General features: G+C 45.5%; 1 protein-coding gene across 1 annotated transcript; it reads left to right on the top strand.

Annotated features, from left to right (window-relative positions):
* Nucleotides 1–46: 46 nt before the first annotated feature.
* On the top strand, nucleotides 47–1303 carry ALTATR162_LOCUS11677 (uncharacterized protein; the record flags this gene model as incomplete). The annotated part of the gene is made up of 4 exons (XM_043319319.1): nucleotides 47–443; nucleotides 512–613; nucleotides 667–728; nucleotides 776–1303. 4 exons carry the CDS (start codon nucleotides 47–49, stop codon nucleotides 1301–1303), a joined length of 1089 nt encoding a protein of 362 aa, XP_043175254.1.
* Nucleotides 1304–18066: the final 16763 nt, after the last annotated feature.

Raw genomic sequence — 18066 nt, 5'->3', positions numbered from 1 at the left:
CTGTCGTCCTTACCGTCCGAGCACCAACGCCACACACATCGTCACAATGGCTGCCATCCCTCGTCTAAAGTTCGCCCTTTTCGGCTTGGGCCGATTGGGTGTTATTCGAGCCCGGATCCTAGCCTACGAGCAACCTCTAGTCGAGCTGGTCGCTGTTTGCGACACCAAGTCTGGCACCGATGCTTGGGCTACGCAAAACCTGCCGTCGACCGTTAAGCACTTCACAGATCCAGAAGAGTGCCTGAAGCACAGCGGAGCACAGGCTATCTTGATTTGCACAGCGACAGCTACACATGCTCCTTTAGTTGTTCAAGCTCTCGACCTGGGACTACATGTCATGTGCGAGAAGCCCATTTCTGTAGACGTCGTCACCACCGCTACCGTGATCGAAAAGGCCCAGTCCCGACCAGATCTCAAGTTCCTTGTCCCATTTACTCGCCGATGTATGTTTTCAACTCCTCAAGCGAATGAATTTCCTACCAGCAAAAGAACAAAGCTCATCATGATTTAGATGATAGGTCTTATCGTGAGGCTAAGGCGCTCATTGACGGCGGCGAGCTCGGTGAGATTCACGCGGTTGAGACCTGGATGAGCGATGTACAAGATCCAGCGGGTAAGTGAACGCACGTGCGTTAGGTGCTCTGTGCCGTAGGCTCACTGTTACAGGTCATTTCGTTGCATTCGCTGCGCATTCTGGCGGCATTTTTCTTGACATGGGCATTCATCATGTGAGTCGCCCCCTTGGTTCAAGTGATCACGGCTAAACGTCACGCAGATCGACACTGGACGGTATCTTTTGGACGTAAAGTCCGGCCTCGCAAACCCGAAGAAGCAAGTCAAGCGGGTAACAGCTATCGGCCAACGAGCGGTCTACACTGATCTTGCCGCGTTTGGAGACGCCGATAATGCCTGGGGCTTCGTTGAGTTCACCAACGGCAAGGTCTGGACGACACACCTCGCTAGGACGACGACAGACGGGTTCGAGGACTCAACGCGCGTGTGCGGTACCAAAGGACACGGTATCGTCAGCACTGCTAGTAACGTCGAGATCCGAGACAAGCATGGCGTTCGCAAGCAGACCGTGCCTGACGCCTTCCAGCTCTTTCCTGAGACGTTTCTGACAGATATCACTGAGTTCGCTAATGCGGTTCTTTTTAATAAGCCTTTGACTTGCCTTGCGGAAGATGCTTTCGAGGCAGGTAAGATTTGCACTGCTCTTCAGCATTCTTATCGCACTGGGCAGTCGGTATATTTCAACGATGAAGGATTCCCGATCCTCGATAATGGTATACTTACTCCTTAGCTCTTGACAATATAAACTGTGCACTACTATCTCTTCTCTTTTCCTTTCTCCTTCAGCAGAGGTAAGCACTCATTTTAGCGTAATCTGATTAGAAAACCCATGTACCATACTCGCTCTTGGTCCCTTGCTACACGATCTGTCTTCAACAACATCTGCCTAAACCTACTCGGAGAGTGAAGAAGAAGAAGAAGAAGAGGAAGAGGAAGAGGAAGAGTTCATTGCATTACAAGCAAACAGAGTTCGCAACAAGCAAGTTAAGCAAGTTTTGAGACTCAACTTGACTTGCTTGGGACGATTTTGCGGTAGTAACGAAACTTGCTTGACTTGGAAGCGATATTAGCACAACTTGGTCGGTAAACTTCCATAACTTGGGTAACTTAGGTAATTATTATAGTTAACATACATGCAGATTACTGCGGGTGCGCCTCCCAGTTGCACAGATCATACTCTCCCTCCAGCAGCATCTCAGAACGCGTTGCCTCTAGTTTCTCGACGATCCCTAGGGTTGGACGTTCGAATCCAGCGCGTGTCCAAGCTCGAATGCACTGCAGTGTAGCCAGTAATTGAGCTCCTGTTTTGCGTCTCTTTGGCTCTAATAGATCACCGAGCTCGCTGAACAATCGCTCGCACTCGCAGCTGCTAGCAGGTATCGTTAGAACATCAAACGCCAGCCTAGCTAAGTTGGGATACTTTGGTTGTAGTTCACACAGTGGTCAACAAGCAAATAATTTGCAAATATTTGTGAGTATTATTTGCCAAGCCAAATACAAACACAAACAAAATACGCTGTTCAAGACTAGCAAACAAACAAATATGAACATTACTAAATATTTGAACTATTTGTTATATTTGGTACCTAAGCGCAAGAATTTGAAGTTGTGCGGCTTGCTGCAAAGTTCATCTCACGAGATATTTTTGGTGTTGCAGCTAGCTTTCAAGCTAACTTGCTTAGCGTAATTACTAGGTTCCCCTATCATGAGGGTGCGCTTGATAATCTATCTTGTGTCACGGCGCTGACCTAGATAGCCTATTAGAACGCGCCAAGCTGCTAAGCGAGCAGCTGCGCGATCGCTGAAATTCCTGCGCGAACGCGCCCTGTCGTACGCTCCTTGAGCTACGTCCTTGTCTTAGCCTGACCCCGTACTGTCAGCGATATCGTAGTGAATATACTGATCACGTGCACCTATCTTCCCTGCCTGCCGACCCCGTGACATGATGGAGCAAACTGATGGATTGAAGTAGTACTATCTATTCTCCATTCCTACTACTACTGTCCGCCAGCGACTCTTCAAAGAGAGGTCCATAGTCGTCGTCAACGAACCCAAAGAGGGAAGGGAGATAGTCGTCGTTCTCCTCTGCCGTCTCACTAATAACCTGAGACCCTCTTACATCCTGTTTATGGCTGCCTATCGTAATTAAACTGTTTCTTCCCCAGTTCGCCAGGCATGTGACTGCCTCCAGGGCATCTTCAGTGAGTCTGTTTCTACGCGGAGAAAAAGTAACACCAGCTAAACTGAATATCCTCTCTGGCTCCGCGCTCATAGCTGGGATCGAGAGGAGGTCAATCGCCATGCGAGAGAGCTTAGGGTACTGCACCTTAACAGATGGTCGCATCCAGTACTTGAACGGGACGATCGATAAGTCGGTCTCCCGCCGATCAGTAAGATAGGCATCTAGTTCATTTTGAACGAGGGATGGGATAGGCCACTTTCGGGTATCCTCGAGCTGCTCATCAATCCTTCGGTACTTTGGCTTCTTACGCCATTGTAGCAATGGATATATCAAAATAGGTTACTAATGGAGATAGTGATGATGATGTTGATAGGAACTAGCATACGATTGATGGAGTGACGTTAGAAGCTTGTAAGGGTGCGATGGGTTGACCATAAGTGCAAGGTATAACAGTAATGAATTCGATAGAGAAGCTACACTACGCTTGCGCTGAGTCTATGTATCACGTAGTGCTAGGTTCGAGAAACTTCTAAGGGTCCGTGGGGCGCCGATGAAGCCCCGACAACGCTCCGAGGGTTGCAGCCTATCCCAACCAGCTATAACGAAGGCCACAGGCCAAGTACTACTAACCAAGGCTTCAGCCTCTTACAGTACCCCCCTTCTTAGGCTTAGATCCCTCCTGTGCGGCGTGTTTCTAATCTTTGAGAGCATTAGTCTCTTTTAGATTTACGGCTAGTTCCCAAGTTAGATCAGGATAGCCTTCCTATTTTACCAGGTACTGCTTTCTGTGCCCCTAGCCTCTCTCCTCCAGGATCTCCTCTACCAGATACATCTCTTCTCCATCCACCTCAATAGGCTCTGGCTCGTTATCATCTTGTAGCTAACTAGGTAACGAGTCCGATAAAGCGAGCCTTAGCATGTTGACGTTGAATACTAGATGAACTCGTCTAGGAGTGTTTAGCTTGACTGCGCTTAGTCCTACAATCTTAAGTACCGTATACTTCAAGTTCTTCTAGTTAAGTTTTCTGCTTGGCCTCTTAGTCTTAAAGTAGTCGCCTAGCTTTAACTATACTTTGTCACTAACTCGGAATTAAGGAGCTTGTTTCCGTCTCTTGTTAGCCTGCAGTTCTTAGTCTTATTAGGCCTCTCCTATGATCGCTTAAGCTAGCTAAATGCTCTGCCTTAATCTTTCTACGATGTTCTCAGCCTTTTTATGCTCGTCTTGCACTCTCTTTCCCTTGGGCTTGTTTTCTAGGCCGTACTTAATAGCAATCTAAACAGGGTCCACTTCGTATCCGTGCTGCATAAAGAATAGTAACATCCTTGTAGACCGCGCTTCCCTTGCTGTAATTGCGATTTTAGCTATTCCTAGGTTAGATTTCCAATTACTCTAATTCCAGTCGCAGAAAGCGCGGAGGTAGGCTTGTACCGTCGCGTTCATTCTCTCCGTAGATCCATCGGTCTCTAGGTAGTATCCTAACGATAGTCTTCGCTTAATACTTATTAGTTCACAAAGCCTAGCCTACATGTAGCTTACAAACTGTAAGCCTCAGTCTGAAGTAATGTAGTCTGGTAGCTAGTAGTATACAACGACGTAATTTATGTACGCCTTAGCTACACTCTCTGTCGTAATGTCTGCTAAGCCTATAAGTACTACGTCCTTACTAAGGCAGTCTATTACTACTATTAGGTTAGTACAGCCCTCACTTTTAGGCAAGCTAGTTATAAAGTCTATAGAGACTTCCTTCTAGATGCGTTCAGGAATTAGTAAAGGCCGTAGTAGCCCTTAGAGGCCATCTCTCTAAGGCTTTACTCGTCCGTAAACAGAACAGTTCCGTACATACTAGCGAACTAAGTTGCTTAATAAAGGCCAGAAATACTCCTGTACAACAGCTTGGTATGTAAGGTTTCTTCCTAGGTGTCCTAAGGCCCTTAAAGAGTGCATTTTGTGTATAATGCCAGTCCTTAGAGGTTCACTGTCTAGTACCCATTTTCGATCTTAATATAATAGGTTACTAGAGTCGTCTAAGCGACACTCTGAGATTAATAGCTTAAGGTCTAAAGCTGTTAGAAACTTGCGTTCACCGTCCCTAACCGCTTTCTAGGCCAATTAGTACACCTAATCTTTTTCCCTAGCTTCCTCCTATAGTTACTCTAACCTGTGTTAAGCTAGTAGGGTTAGAGGTGCAGACACTAGGTAGGAGAAAACTGTCGGTCTCTCAACACTACACCAAAAGATCTTTAGTGCTTCGTCGTTAGCTAGGTCTTTGTCTATCGTAGCAGTAGCGGGTTTAAAGACCTGCAGGAAACGTTAAGAGATCCGTGCATCTAAACCATTAGCTGGCATATCCTAATGTCTTCTTAAAAGAGCATTAGCTCTAACATTGTCAGCTCCAGGCTAGTAGGCGATCTCTATGTTTAGGAACTTTCTGAGAAACTAGGCCTATCTCATTTAGCGTTCGCTGAGCTGCTAAGGCTTCCCAAAGTACTCTAGGTTCTTGTGGTTAGTAATTACCGTGAACTTCTTTAAAGACCTCAGCATTCCGTCCTATTTAGCTATGCAGCAGATTACTACAAGCAATTCTTTATCGTGGATTTCGTAATTGCTCTAAGCGCTAGTTATCTTTTTTAAGTAGTAGGCGACTAGTCGTAGCAGCCCTTAGTCGTCGTACTAAGATAGTACTCTAGCAACTACGTAACCAGACGAGTTAGTCTCTAAGATAGTCTCTCGATCTAGGTCCTATTAAGCAAGTACTAGTTCGGTAATAAAGATCTCTTTTAGCTTGTCAAACGCCTGTTACTCTACTTCTCCCTATTAGAAGGTAACATCTCTAGTTAACCTTGTAAGTAGAGCTGCTATCTCTAAGTAGTTCTTAATAAAACGTTAGTAGAAGTTCGCAAATCCTAGAAAGCTACGCACTCCCTTTACGTTCACTAGGGGTTCCTATTCCTTAATAGCCTTAACCTTGTTAGGATCTATTTTTAGTCCTTTGCTAGCTTTAATCACAAACCTAAGGTACTTTGTACATTTAACGTTGAACTCGCATTTCTTGATATCCAAAGGTAAACCAGCTTTGCCCATGGCCTTAAGGACCTTGTTTGTGTTTTGCTAGTGCTCCTTTAGGGTACCGTTAGTGTAGATTAAGACATTATCTAGGTAGGCTAAGCAGAAGTCGTTAATGTACTCACGAAGCGTCCAGTTAATATACCGCTAAAAGGTACTAGGTGCATTTGCTATACTAAAAGGGGTAACTAGCTACTCGTACAATCCAAATTAGGTGCAGAAGGCTGTCTTCCATTCGTCTCCCGCGTTAATCCTTATCCTGTAAAAAGCAGCTAATACATTAATCTTTGTAAACTATTTTGCTTTAGCGATGTTGTTAAAGGTCTCCTAGATTAGAGGTAACGGGTATTAGTCCTTCTTAGTGATTGCGTTAAGAGCTCTATAGTCTACGCAGAAGCGTAGCCCTCCTCCTAGCTTCTTTGCGAATAACACTAGAGAGGCAGCTAGGGAGCTGCTTGCTCTAATCTATCCCTTGTTGAGGAGAGATATCAATTCCTTGCGTAAGACTAGGAGCTCTCCTCTGCTCATGTTGTACAAGGGGCCCTAGGGTAGCTCCTTCTCCTTGCCATTCTCATCCTTCTCTAGTTCAATCCGATAATCAATCTCTAGTCCGCGCAGAGGAGGCATCTTTGCAGCTGTTTTGGGGTTAAAGATCCAGGCCATGTGCTAGTGTGCTTTAGGAAGAAGGGACATAACATCAACCTTCTTCTTTAGGGCTAACGCTTTCTTAATGTCTTAAAGAGAGGCTGCGAATATCTGTACTGTCTTGTCGTTCTTCAAGCGCTAGATGTACGTGTAATAAGCTGTTACACTAATACGCTTCAGCTGTAGGTCCTTCGGGATAGGGCAGTCCTCTGTGCTAATAAGGCAGATCCTCTAGTGTAATAAATGGATATAGATAGACTTCTTTAATAGAGCAATAGTAACTTGTCTCTTATTTATCCACAGGCGTCTAAGTATAAGATCATACCCTAGGTGTGAAGGCGCAACGTATCCCCATATAGTGTCCTTGTAGCCTTAAATGTCAATAGTAAGCCTAGCGACTCTTCTAATAGTCCTAGGCTCTTTAGTAACTCCTTCTAACACGCGGGGGGAGATAGGTAGGCACTATAAACCAGCACGTTTAACAAGGCGGGGGCTTATAAGAGAGTATAAGAGATTTCTAGTGTTAATTAAGGTTAAAGCAAAGGTATGCTAGTTAACTAGTGTCTCGACAGTAATCCTATTACTGCTCATGTCCTTCTTAAAGGACGCCCACTCTTTTGCTAAATTGTGCTAACTTACATACAGCTCTTGCTAGTGACTTTAGGTAAGAGCTAGTCTTTTCCCGAGTCGCTGTCTTCTTCTAGGGTATCTACACTACTTAATTCCTCGTCACTACTTAGTTCCTCCTTCTAGGCTTTCCTGCTCTTCCTTTACTCTGTAGTCTTAGAGCTAGAGGCCTTTAGCACAGCTGTCTTTTTGTTCTTTTCCTTCTTCTTAGATAAACCTTTATCCTCTGCACAAGTAGCAGACACATATCCTCTACGTTTACAGTTAAAGCAGCGTCCTTTACGGTGTAATTGGTTATACTCAGAGCTGCTAAGTCGGCGGGGCCTCCCGGATCTCCCTATGTATTCTACACCTTCCATTCTATCCTCTAGTATTAGGGAAGGAGAATGGTGCTTATTCCCGTGTTCTTTGTTTAGGGATCTGTCTTCCCGACAGCGGTTCTTAGTTCCCTTAGTATGCAAGTCCATCCGATACAGCTAGTCGACGATCTCAATTGCCCTGCTCTGTAGCTCCTCTAGATTCTTGCTCTTTAGGCCTACAAGCTTGTCCTAGAGCTTGTAAGCGAGGCCTTTTCTAAAGATCATTATCTTTGTATTCTCGTCCAAGCTGCTGTTAGAAAGCAGTAACTGCTCCTGGAAGTCCATTACGTAGCTACGGATGTTCTTGTTCCCTTGCGACATAGACCAAAGCTTGTCACAAGCTCTCTCCTCCTTGTGTAGATCTCTAAACATCTAGTTAAAGAACTTAAGAAGTTAGTTGAAATCCCATTTGCTAGATATTCTTATCTAGCTTATATATAGCAGGGTCAGAGTAGTAGCTATTCCCTTAAGTCTCACGAAGGCGTAATTACATGCTATCTTATCGTTCTCGAAATTATTCTTGTTATTTTCTACCTTAGCTGCTAGCTGCTAGTAGAAGACCTAGTATTGCTTCCTTGTACTATTAAACATGTCCGGGTTAGGCTGTTAGCGGCGCTTTGCGGCAGTATTAACAGTGTTTACGGGTTGTATTGCAGCTAGAAGGGTAGCTAGCCATACCAGCAGCTAATTGTTTAGGTTTACGGTTGTAGTTGTAGCTGTAGTAGCTAGAAGATGTAGGTCTCCTGTCTCCATGGGCGCTGAATCCTTATTGCTCTAGGGAGTAGAGACATTGCTTAAACTAGCCCTCTGCAGCGCAGTTCTTATCGTACTCCAGATATAGAAAGCTTCCTGTACTCTTTCCTAGACTGCAGGCTCATCTATCCCCTAGGCCCTACATAGGTTCTAGAGAGATCCTCGTATCTCCTTATTGCTTACACCGTCGTAGTACAGTTGCGTTATCTGTACTGCCAGCCCTACTGCAGAGGCATCCGCTGCTGCCATTGTGCCAGTGTAGGTAGGTCGATTTCTTAGGCCACGCCTTCAGTAGTGGACTTATCTAACGGTCTTCGGTAGACCTTTCTCAGTTTCTGGTGCTGCCTAATGTCCGCGACGATAGCAGGCTTATCTAACGATCCTTAGTAGACCGTTCTATATTTCTAGGTGCTTGTACGTGTACCAAGCTGTGTAGCACTGCAGCTAGTTGCAAGTGCTCTTCGTTAACCCTCGGTGGGTTCGAAACGGCTTAACTGAGATTGGTTCTTTGATCACTCAGTATCTTCAATATATCGCTCTAAAAGGCGTCCGTCTAGATGTAGCTCTAGGGGGCTTCGGTCGTTACTGCTATGGAGGTTACTCTAAAGAGGCTAGTTCGACGTAGCGGATGCTACAGAAGGATCGAATTCAATTGTAAGGGTGCGATGGGTTGACTATAAGTGCAAGGTATAACAGTAATGAATTCGATAGAGAAGCTACACTACGCTTGCGCTGAGTCTATGTATCACGTAGTGCTAGGTTCGAGAAACTTCTAAGGGTCCGTGGGGCGCCGATGAAGCCCCGACAACGCTCCGAGGGTTGCAGCCTATCCCAACCAGCTATAACGAAGGCCACAGGCCAAGTACTACTAGCCAAGGCTTCAGCCTCTTACAGCTCTGCTGAAACACCCTGCGCACGGACATTCTCTCTCCACCCTGTTGCGACGAACGTTGTTTCACTACTACTAAACTGGTTAATCAGGTCGGTTCAGAATTATATGGAGTCTCCATGGCGGTATGGAGATGGAGGTGAATCGTGGAGGTGGCCAGATCTCCCTCCATGCCGATCACTGGCGACAGCCGATCCTCTTCAGCTAACGCCGGTTGCCGCCTCCAAATCTCGTATTCATCCTCCTTCAGACTTGCTTCTACCTGCCGCAGATTAGTCTCAATCGACGACTGCAGAAAGGCTGATCGCGACGCTGACAACCCTAGCCGGGGCTTCTTTTGTGGTGGCGTTACTGCGTCGGCTACGTCAACCGCAGCGTTGCTCCGCTCCTGCTACATTCGCAAGAACGCCTGATGGTTATTATTAAGCCAGCCATCGCGATAGTGGACGCCGTCGCGGGCGGTGACATGGGTGTTAGGCACCTTCTAGAGCGCCGCAAGGTGGTTCTTGTAGTGCGGGTGGAGGACTGTAGCGGCCACAGTTGCCAACAAGCAAGTCAAGCAAGTCACTGCCTCAAACTTGACTTGCTTGGTTAGAGAGTAGGCGTAACTTAACTTGCTTGGGAGCAATTTGTTGCTTGCTTAACTTGCTTAATTTGCTTCTAAGTACTTAATTTACTTAACTGCTAAGGGACTAAACACTACTACATTACTAAGCTAACTGTCCTACTTAAGTATATTGTAATTATCTAAAAGTTCCTTGTCTAAAAGCTTAGCCTTACTATAAATAGTTAGTTTATAGCTAGCTCGCACCTAGGATCTTACTAGTTAAAGAGCTGCGAGTAGCTTACTACCTAGAGCTCGTCGCTTTAGCTTAAGTAGGTCGCCAAGCTCGCTAAAGAGGCGCTCGCAGTCGCTGCTCGATGCTAGGATAGTTATAATATCGATAGCAAACTGCGCTAAATGCAGGTATTTTAGCAGTAATTAAATCTAGTATTAGACTAGATTGCTATTCGCTGTATACTGCTCCTGCGTCCACTGCGGCTCCTGCATTTTCTAGCGCTCAAACTTGTCTAGCGGAGCTTCTCGGCCGACGTTTCTACTAAGTATAGCGCTAATTGCCTCGTCTATATTGTTGCTACTCGTTACAGCCGTGTACAACTAGCGTAGGCGCTAAGGTTTGTACGCCGCCTAGAGCTGCTAAAACGCCACGTTGGCACTGCTAAGCTACCTAGCTTTGTTAGCCCAGGCTACATCGCAGTAAGTTTTATAGTACGGGTAGAGGCATATAGCGGCGTAGTAGGCGGGCAAGGCGTTAAGCTTGTTGTAGTAGTCGTTAGCCTTGGCCTATGCAGTAAGGAGGTTGACCTTAAGGTAATCCTTAGGGGCCTCTAGGTGAGCGTTAAAATCGACCTGCTTAAATAGGCGTGCCTAGTCCTTAAGCTAGCTGAGTACATACTCAAAAACTGGTATAACCTTATATATTGCCCTAAATTTGCTATCTTTGCTGCGGCCCTTAAGCCGTTTTGTGGCGTACTTGAGCGGCGTTAAGCAGTCCTAATACTCTGCAATTACTGCCTAATTAGCAGCTCGCAGGCTAGTTAATCTTATCTAGCTTAGAGCTTTAGGCCGCTTATTGTTCTACTTGTTAGTGTGCGCGTCTTCGAGGATAATCCTATTAATGTAATGCTTAGCGTACAAGTTATAAGCAGCCGAAAGCTTAGTAGCTCGCTCAAAAGTGGCATAGTAGGAGTTCTTGCGAGTAACAACAAGCTTAACAGGCTCAAGTACTTTAAGACGCTCCTTAGTAGGCAGGTTGTTGTTAGCGCGGCGCTAGAAACTGCGAAAAAGCTCGTACTGCTGCGGCGTTTTAATATAGTTGATAACGTTAACTAGGACGCCTATAGGGCCATCTTTCCGCTACTCTCGCATGTACTGCTCCTTAGTACTGTACTGCTCTTAAGTGTTACCGTAGGCGTCCTTATTGTTACTAAATATAATAGCCTAGCCAATTAGGTTAAGCGTGTAGCAACTGCAGCGGAGGCGCTAGTAAGCTAGGTCGAAGTTGTACTCGCGGGCAAGCGCGGCGATTGCAGTGTCGTTATTAGCGGCGTTATCTAGTACAAAGTAACCTAATTAGTTACTAGTTACTCTATAAGCCAAGAGGGTTATCAAGATAGCTTTAGCAATAGCCTCACTAGTATAGGCGCCAGCGAGCTCAGGCAGGTCGATAGGCAGGTCTTGTATTATTCTAGCTGCGTTAGCAAAGTAAGCGACTACTCTAAAAAAGCTACGTTTACTACCTTTTGTCGTCTAGCCGTTAAAGCTTACATGTATCTTACTTACTACGCTTAATAAGGCGTCGACAACCTGCGGTTGTATAGACCTAAACAACCTCATTACAAATGTAGAAACGCTCGTGTAACTTACCCACAATGCCGCCTCTGCCTCTAGGTTAGTAAACCTTATCATCTCTCTAAAATTAGGCGCTGTAAGCTTACTAAGAGGCTAGTTTTAGTTAACGAGCTACATAACAGTAGCTACTCAAAAGCCTTATACGTTAAAGTTTCTAAGTGCGTTAGCGGTAGGCTGAGGCATCTCTAATCTAGCGTCAAAAGCTTACCGTAATAATAGCTGCCCCTGTCCTCTTAGCGTTAACTTTAGGCTATCTTTTATAAGGTTATACCCACGTTTTAGCTAGCTAAGATAGGTAGCTGCTAAGGTAGTAGCCTAAGTAATATTAAACAAACTACTACTGCTAGCGTCAATAGTTTTGTGGATGTAGCAGTACTTGCACACAAACCAGATCTAATTAGTAGCCTAGCGCTTAACAACGCAGTAGCTATACTAAAAAATCTAGCTTTTAGGACGCTTAGAGCCTGCTAGTAGCTTTATGTAGCTAGGTAAACAAGCCTAGTCAATGCCGTCAAAGCTATTAGCAGCGCTGTTTATCTTATCTTAGCTATTATCTTTGTCTCTAGCCTTAGTTATAGCTACCGTAACAGCCCTGCTACCCTTAGTAGGCGCAACGATATTATCCTCTACATGCGATTCCAAAAACTGCGACTCGAATGTAGGGACTAGCGACGAGACAGTGGCCTAGCTTACGGCAGCGAGGGCTTTACGAGGCGATTGACGCTGAGATGCTAGCTGAGATGCTGGCTAAGATGAGGCCGCAGGAGTTGAGATGACGTCGTCGGTAGCAGCAGCTACTCTCAAACGTTTGCTACTCGAAGAGGTATGTAGTACACGGCGTTTGGCCATATTAGGGCAGTCGAAAATACCAGAAAGAAGCGTCGATACAGGAAAATAGAAATCGCGACAAGCTTTAAAACAAGGCTGAGGTTAGGATAGGAGTAGGGCGCTAAGCTGTTTTAGCAGCTGTGTAGCCTATTGTAGCCTATTTAGGAAATAGCTGAGGTAGTTACAGCACTAAAAAGAACTGCAAGGCTAAAAAAGCATCGCGAGATCTGCTATACAGTCGATTATAGTTAATTTAACCAAGTAAACCAAGCAAGTCAAGCAAGTAAGGCACGCTAACTTGACTTGCTTGGTTCGCTGTGCAGCTCTGACTTAACTTGCTTGCTTAGTATGAACCAAGCAAGTTTGAACAAGCAAGCAAGTCAACTTGCTTTTTGGCAACACTGGTAGCGGCGTAATAAACAGGCGCGTTATCGAATTTTTCGTAGTACTCAGCAAGCTTACTATGCGCAAGGTTAACGTGCGTAACAAGATGGTCTTTAGGCGCGTCAGGATCTTCGTAATTAATGTCCTTAAGGCGGTCTTTAAGAGCCTTAAGCTGGTTAAGAAGCCATTCAAACGTTACTAGAACCTCCTATATAGCGCCGTGGCGGCCATGTCGGCCGCGGCCTTTAAGCAGCCGTGTAGCTTCGGCGAATGGCTCGAGGAGTTGGATATACTCTGTAATCGTGGCCCAGTCCTTGCCGCTTAGTCCGCCCTCGCGTACATATAGTCGCGACTGCGCAGCAGGCAGCTGCTCGCGGTTCTTCCGGCGTCGTGATGGTGCTGTTGCGGCACTGTGCTCCTTGAGTTTGATCTTAATATAGCTGTTGATAGGACTATGTAGCTCAGCTGCGCGCACAAAAGTGTTGAAATAGCTATTCCAGCGCGTCTTAACAGGCTTGACAAGTTGCCGGATGTTAGCTGTAACGCCTATCGCCTCTGCCTCGTCACGCTAGAGGCGCTCAAATAGCTGTCGAGTTTGCGGCGTGCAGATAGATGCAATTACGTTAAAAAGGACGCTAATAGGGCCGTACTTGCGCCACTTATCTATGTACTTCTCCTCGTTGTTAAGGTGAGCGGCGTCGTTCTCGTACGCGCTACGATCCTTACCCTAAATTACTAATTGCGCGCCTAGGTTGAGGATGTGGCAGCAGCAGCGCAGCCGCCGCTCGCTCGCAGTAAAGTTGAACTCCTCTGCTAAAGACTTAACCGCAGTATCGTTGTTGCTTGCGTTGTTAAGCACAAAGTATCCAACGCTTGTGTCGTTAACACTAAATAGCTGCAGTATTGTCGCCGCTACTAAGGCGATATTGTTGCTAGTGTGCGCCCTGTGGAGCCTAGGCAACCCGAGCAGGTAGTTAACTAGCTTGCCCTCGCTGTTAAGGTAGTGTACGCAGAGGCCGGTGAAAGCGTACTGTCCGCCAGTTGAGGTCCAGTTGTCAAAGGAAACGTGTATGAGCGACCGGGCTTCGCGAAGGTAGGCGGCAACAGCTGGTACGTACGCGTTGTACTCAGCAATAATCATACATGGGCATTATAGAGTAGAGTAGAATAGACCCTAATTCTACTCTGCACTGTAGAATAGACACTGATTCTATTCTACCCTGTAGAGTGTGTAGAACGCTCTATCCGATTATTAATCGCACTAGTTCTAGTGAGGGGGAGGGGGAGAGAATACCATTGTAAAGGCGTTAGTGGTTCTATATCAATAGGACAGCCTTCAACAAACGATAAAAGATCATCGTCATCGCGCTTCGCGGTCGCAACCTTCAATTTCTGCTTTATTCGATCAAACGCGTTTTTAGGTGGTTTAGGGCCATTTGGCGGGAATACAGCTGTATCCACGTTATCCGATGTCAAGGATAGTGGAAGAAGCTTGTATTTATTAGCCCATAATGCCTGAGAAGTATTAACAGTCCTTTCATGCCATTCTGTAGGCCAGTTTTGCTCAATATAAGACTTCCGCTTTGAGGGATCAAGGAGGAGAGCAGCAGCGACAACGGGAGTCTCATCAATAAGCACATAATACTTATTAAGGATAAACCAGCCCATTTCGATAGAATGGACCATTCGTAGGTCATCGACAAACTCATCATGATTTGGAGAAGAGTATTTGGCCTAGCTAGGCATTAGTATAACCTCGCAAAATAAGGGAATAGTGGATACAACCTTCTGATCTTCAAAATAAGTAAGTATAACATCCATCATCTCTAAACTTTGTGACAGAGATGCTTTATGGCCCTCAACCCACAACGTTCCACTATTGAAAACAGATAGGAACTCTTCTGTACGTTCCAGTATATCCCAATCACGATTCTGGAGTCGGAATAGTTCACATTCATCGTGTTTTGCGATAAATTCCTTGATTTCATCCCTCTTTTTGTTCGCACGCTTAATGACCTAGAACCACGATAACCATCTTGTATCATTATCAATGCCTAAAGTGATTCCGACTTCTAGCATCCACAGATCGTAATAGTTCGTACTATAACGAAGCCAAACAGCAAGATTGTGAAGCTTCTCTAAAGCAGGAGTTGCTCCCCAGCCTTCGAATCCTTTCTGCTTGCCTTTATCCTTGTCCTTTGATTTCTGTACGTGATCCCTACACTGTACAGACTGTAGGTTATCGTCAGCTATAGGTACGCTAAGAGAGGTAGAGAGGACCTCGTATGGATCTACATCTGCGTGTCGATCAATCGCTTGAAGGGCTTCTTTTAAGCGAGCAAGGAGGAAGGCTTAAAGGGCGAGATTGAGAATATAATCAAGGCATCGAACACGGCGGGCTTTCGGATCAAAATCAATCTAATAGTGTTAGTATAAACCACACTAGAGATAAAGACATACCTGATATTCTTGTTTTAAAAGCTGTGCAAGCTCTTGTAGAAGCGTATCGTTTGATGTCGCGTTATCACCAGTATGGAAGCCGAGTTTTGTAAGGATCCCGTACGACCGTAGGACGTTAATAATGTAGATAGCTTGTGTTTAACCAGAGTGGCTAAATAGAATCTGTAGGAGGGCAAGAAGTCCGTGTCGAAGCCTGTATGTATAATCTATCCAGCGTGCGCAGATAGCGAGATACGCTCTACGAGCTAGAGATGACCACATGTCCGTTAAGATGTGAATATCGCTAATAGCCTCCTAGAGTTTATTTTGAAGCTGTTTCTTGTATTTCTTGAAGTTTAGTTTTAGAAGACGATCAAGGCTTCTTCTACTAAACGGTGCGAGATCGTCAATCTCTAGATTAACAGACAAGAGTAGTTCATAAAGCTCTGGCCAGCCAATAGCACTCAGAGGGAGGAGTCGTCGTGCGCAGAGAGCTATCATCGCTTGAATATGTCGTTGTTTGTTGTACGCCTGTCGTAAAACTAATTCCCGAGCGGTATTAGTATTTGACAGGGCAAACTTCTTAATAAGAACCTAGCGGGGATCGTAGCCCAAAGAAGAGCGCTCTTCTTTAGTCGATTGCTTAAATTCCTTCTATTAAGCCTTATGTTTTGTTTTAACGTGATGCTGAGCGGCCAAAGTATAGACAGTATGCCATACTTTAGGCTTTGGTTCATTCGAACAGGAAATACAGTAACGGAGCGTCTTTTGTCGACGCTTCCCATTTTGTACAACCTCTCCAGTCTGTGCCTCTGTACCCCTTGCAAGCCGAAAGTATACCCATATCGATTTCTAGGCTGTTTGAGGTATAGAGGACTCTGTGGACACGCTGCGAAGGGAAGGAGGGCTAGAGGACAGAGGGATGAGGGTAGAAGGGCCGGATTGTGAGATACAGGGTATAGAAGGAGTAGAAAGAGTATCTAAAAGCGATGACGAGGCCTGGGATACAGACATGTTGATTCGCAAAGTAATGATATTAATACAGAGCTGGATACTCTGAAGAGGTAGAGAAGAAGGGATAATAACTGGGTTGATTGCTATAGATGGTCGCGGACTAGTTCTTGTAGTTGCGCTGTAGACTAGGGCATGTCTCAGGTGCACGGAAAGTCCAGTTTCACGTACAAAGAGCAAACACTCCATAACACCACTACTCACACGATACCAGCAGTCATAGAGCCAGCTCCATAAATGGCTCAACGATATCCAGCGTCACGTAATAGGTCAATAGATACTAGTATGAAAGCCTGTAGAATTTGTAGAAATCTAATCAAAAGATAAGATAAAATTGACCAATCAGAAAGCGCGTAGAGTAGTAGAGTGCTCTACTCCTCTACAGGATAGAAACTTGTAGAATAGAGTAGAGTAGAATAACCACTATTCTATTCTATCGTGTAGAGTGCTGTAGAGTGGGTGTAGAGCGCTCTACAATGCCCATGTATGGTAGTTGCTGGATTAAGGAGGTGGTATTGGTTAAGGAGATAGTTTGCGAGCAGGTCAGCTGGCTTTCGTAATGGAGAGGGTAGTAAGGAATTAATAGCAGCATAACGCGCATCGTTAAGGTGGTGAACTCTAATGTGGGTGGCAAGAGTAGTAGGCGGAACAGCATAGCCGCATGGCTTGCACAGCAGTACGCTAGAGGGCGCATAGAAAGTAAACAAATCCATAGTTAGGGACTGTACAGTAACTGCAGTAGTAGCGGCAAGCAGTAGAAAGCAAAGAAGAGAGATACTAGCAATATAATACGCGTTTTTAGTAGATAGCAGCGGCTTGTTGACAGAAGAAACACGTACGCGTTGCGTGCTAGTCGACTTGGGTCTATTGTTGTTGTTGCTGTTTGGCGCCGAAGTAGGATCGAGGTGGAAGCGCATGGGTGTCTCCCACTACCTCAGGTGATTGGCTGAAAACGCCATTGAGGGCTTGATGGCCATGGTCATATATCTTAGCCCTAACTTCAGTTAGTGCCCTGGGATAGGGTAGAACTCTTCTTGCTGCTCAAGCGCTCCAACTAAACCAAGTAAAAAGTCAGCGTAGTGCCTCGTACAACTCTTCAACGCCGCCTCCAAGGTATCCAGCCTCAAGCTATTACCAACGCCCAGAAACGTAAGCTCTATCCTTTTAAGGAGCAGGCTCTCGTTCAATGGATCCTAGACCTTGATCGACGAGGCTTTCCATCCCAGGTTATCGACGTACGACGGATGGCAGACGCTCTTCTCGCTGCGCGCAGCCAAGACCCACCTCCACAACCTGTTGGCTAGAAGTGGGTGTCGCGCTTCGTCAACAGCGAGTCTGAGCTACACAGACATGGGCATATCGATATCGATATAAAATAGCAGATTTCATATCGATATCGATTCGAAGTTTTTTATATCGATATCGACGTCGATATCGATCGTTATCGATGACATAAGCTATAAAAAATCAATTAGCTAGCTAAGTGTCCTCAAACCACGTTATCTCATTAATTACTTCATCTATCTAGCCCTGGATAGCCTTATTTTCGCCTGGTTCAAGTTGAAATCCCCTTCCGGACCTGGATGAAGGCGTAATTAATCCCTGGTGAAGCCAACTACTAATACACTCGATTTTCTCGATATTAGCACACGATAGCCTGAGTCGATCGTATCTACAAGTCCTTCTTGCACCTGAAAACACCCTTTCTGCCTCTGCAGATTTAGCAGGGATTGAGAGTATATTGATAGCTATCTAGCTAAGCTTTGGATATTAGCGTCTCTAATCCTCGTGGCACTACTATTCTAAAGCTATACAGCTAATCGCAATGGGTGTGGCCTCAATAAACACGCTAAAGTTATCCTTATCCTTATTAGCTGTCGTTACAGCTAAGTTGCGGCG

The sequence above is a fragment of the Alternaria atra genome, assembly GCF_907166805.1.
Source record: "Alternaria atra isolate CS162 genome assembly, contig: 35, whole genome shotgun sequence".
Lineage (NCBI taxonomy): Eukaryota > Fungi > Ascomycota > Dothideomycetes > Pleosporales > Pleosporaceae > Alternaria > Alternaria atra.
Note: the sequence above shows the minus strand (reverse complement) of the source record. Positions and strands in the feature narration are given on the sequence as shown.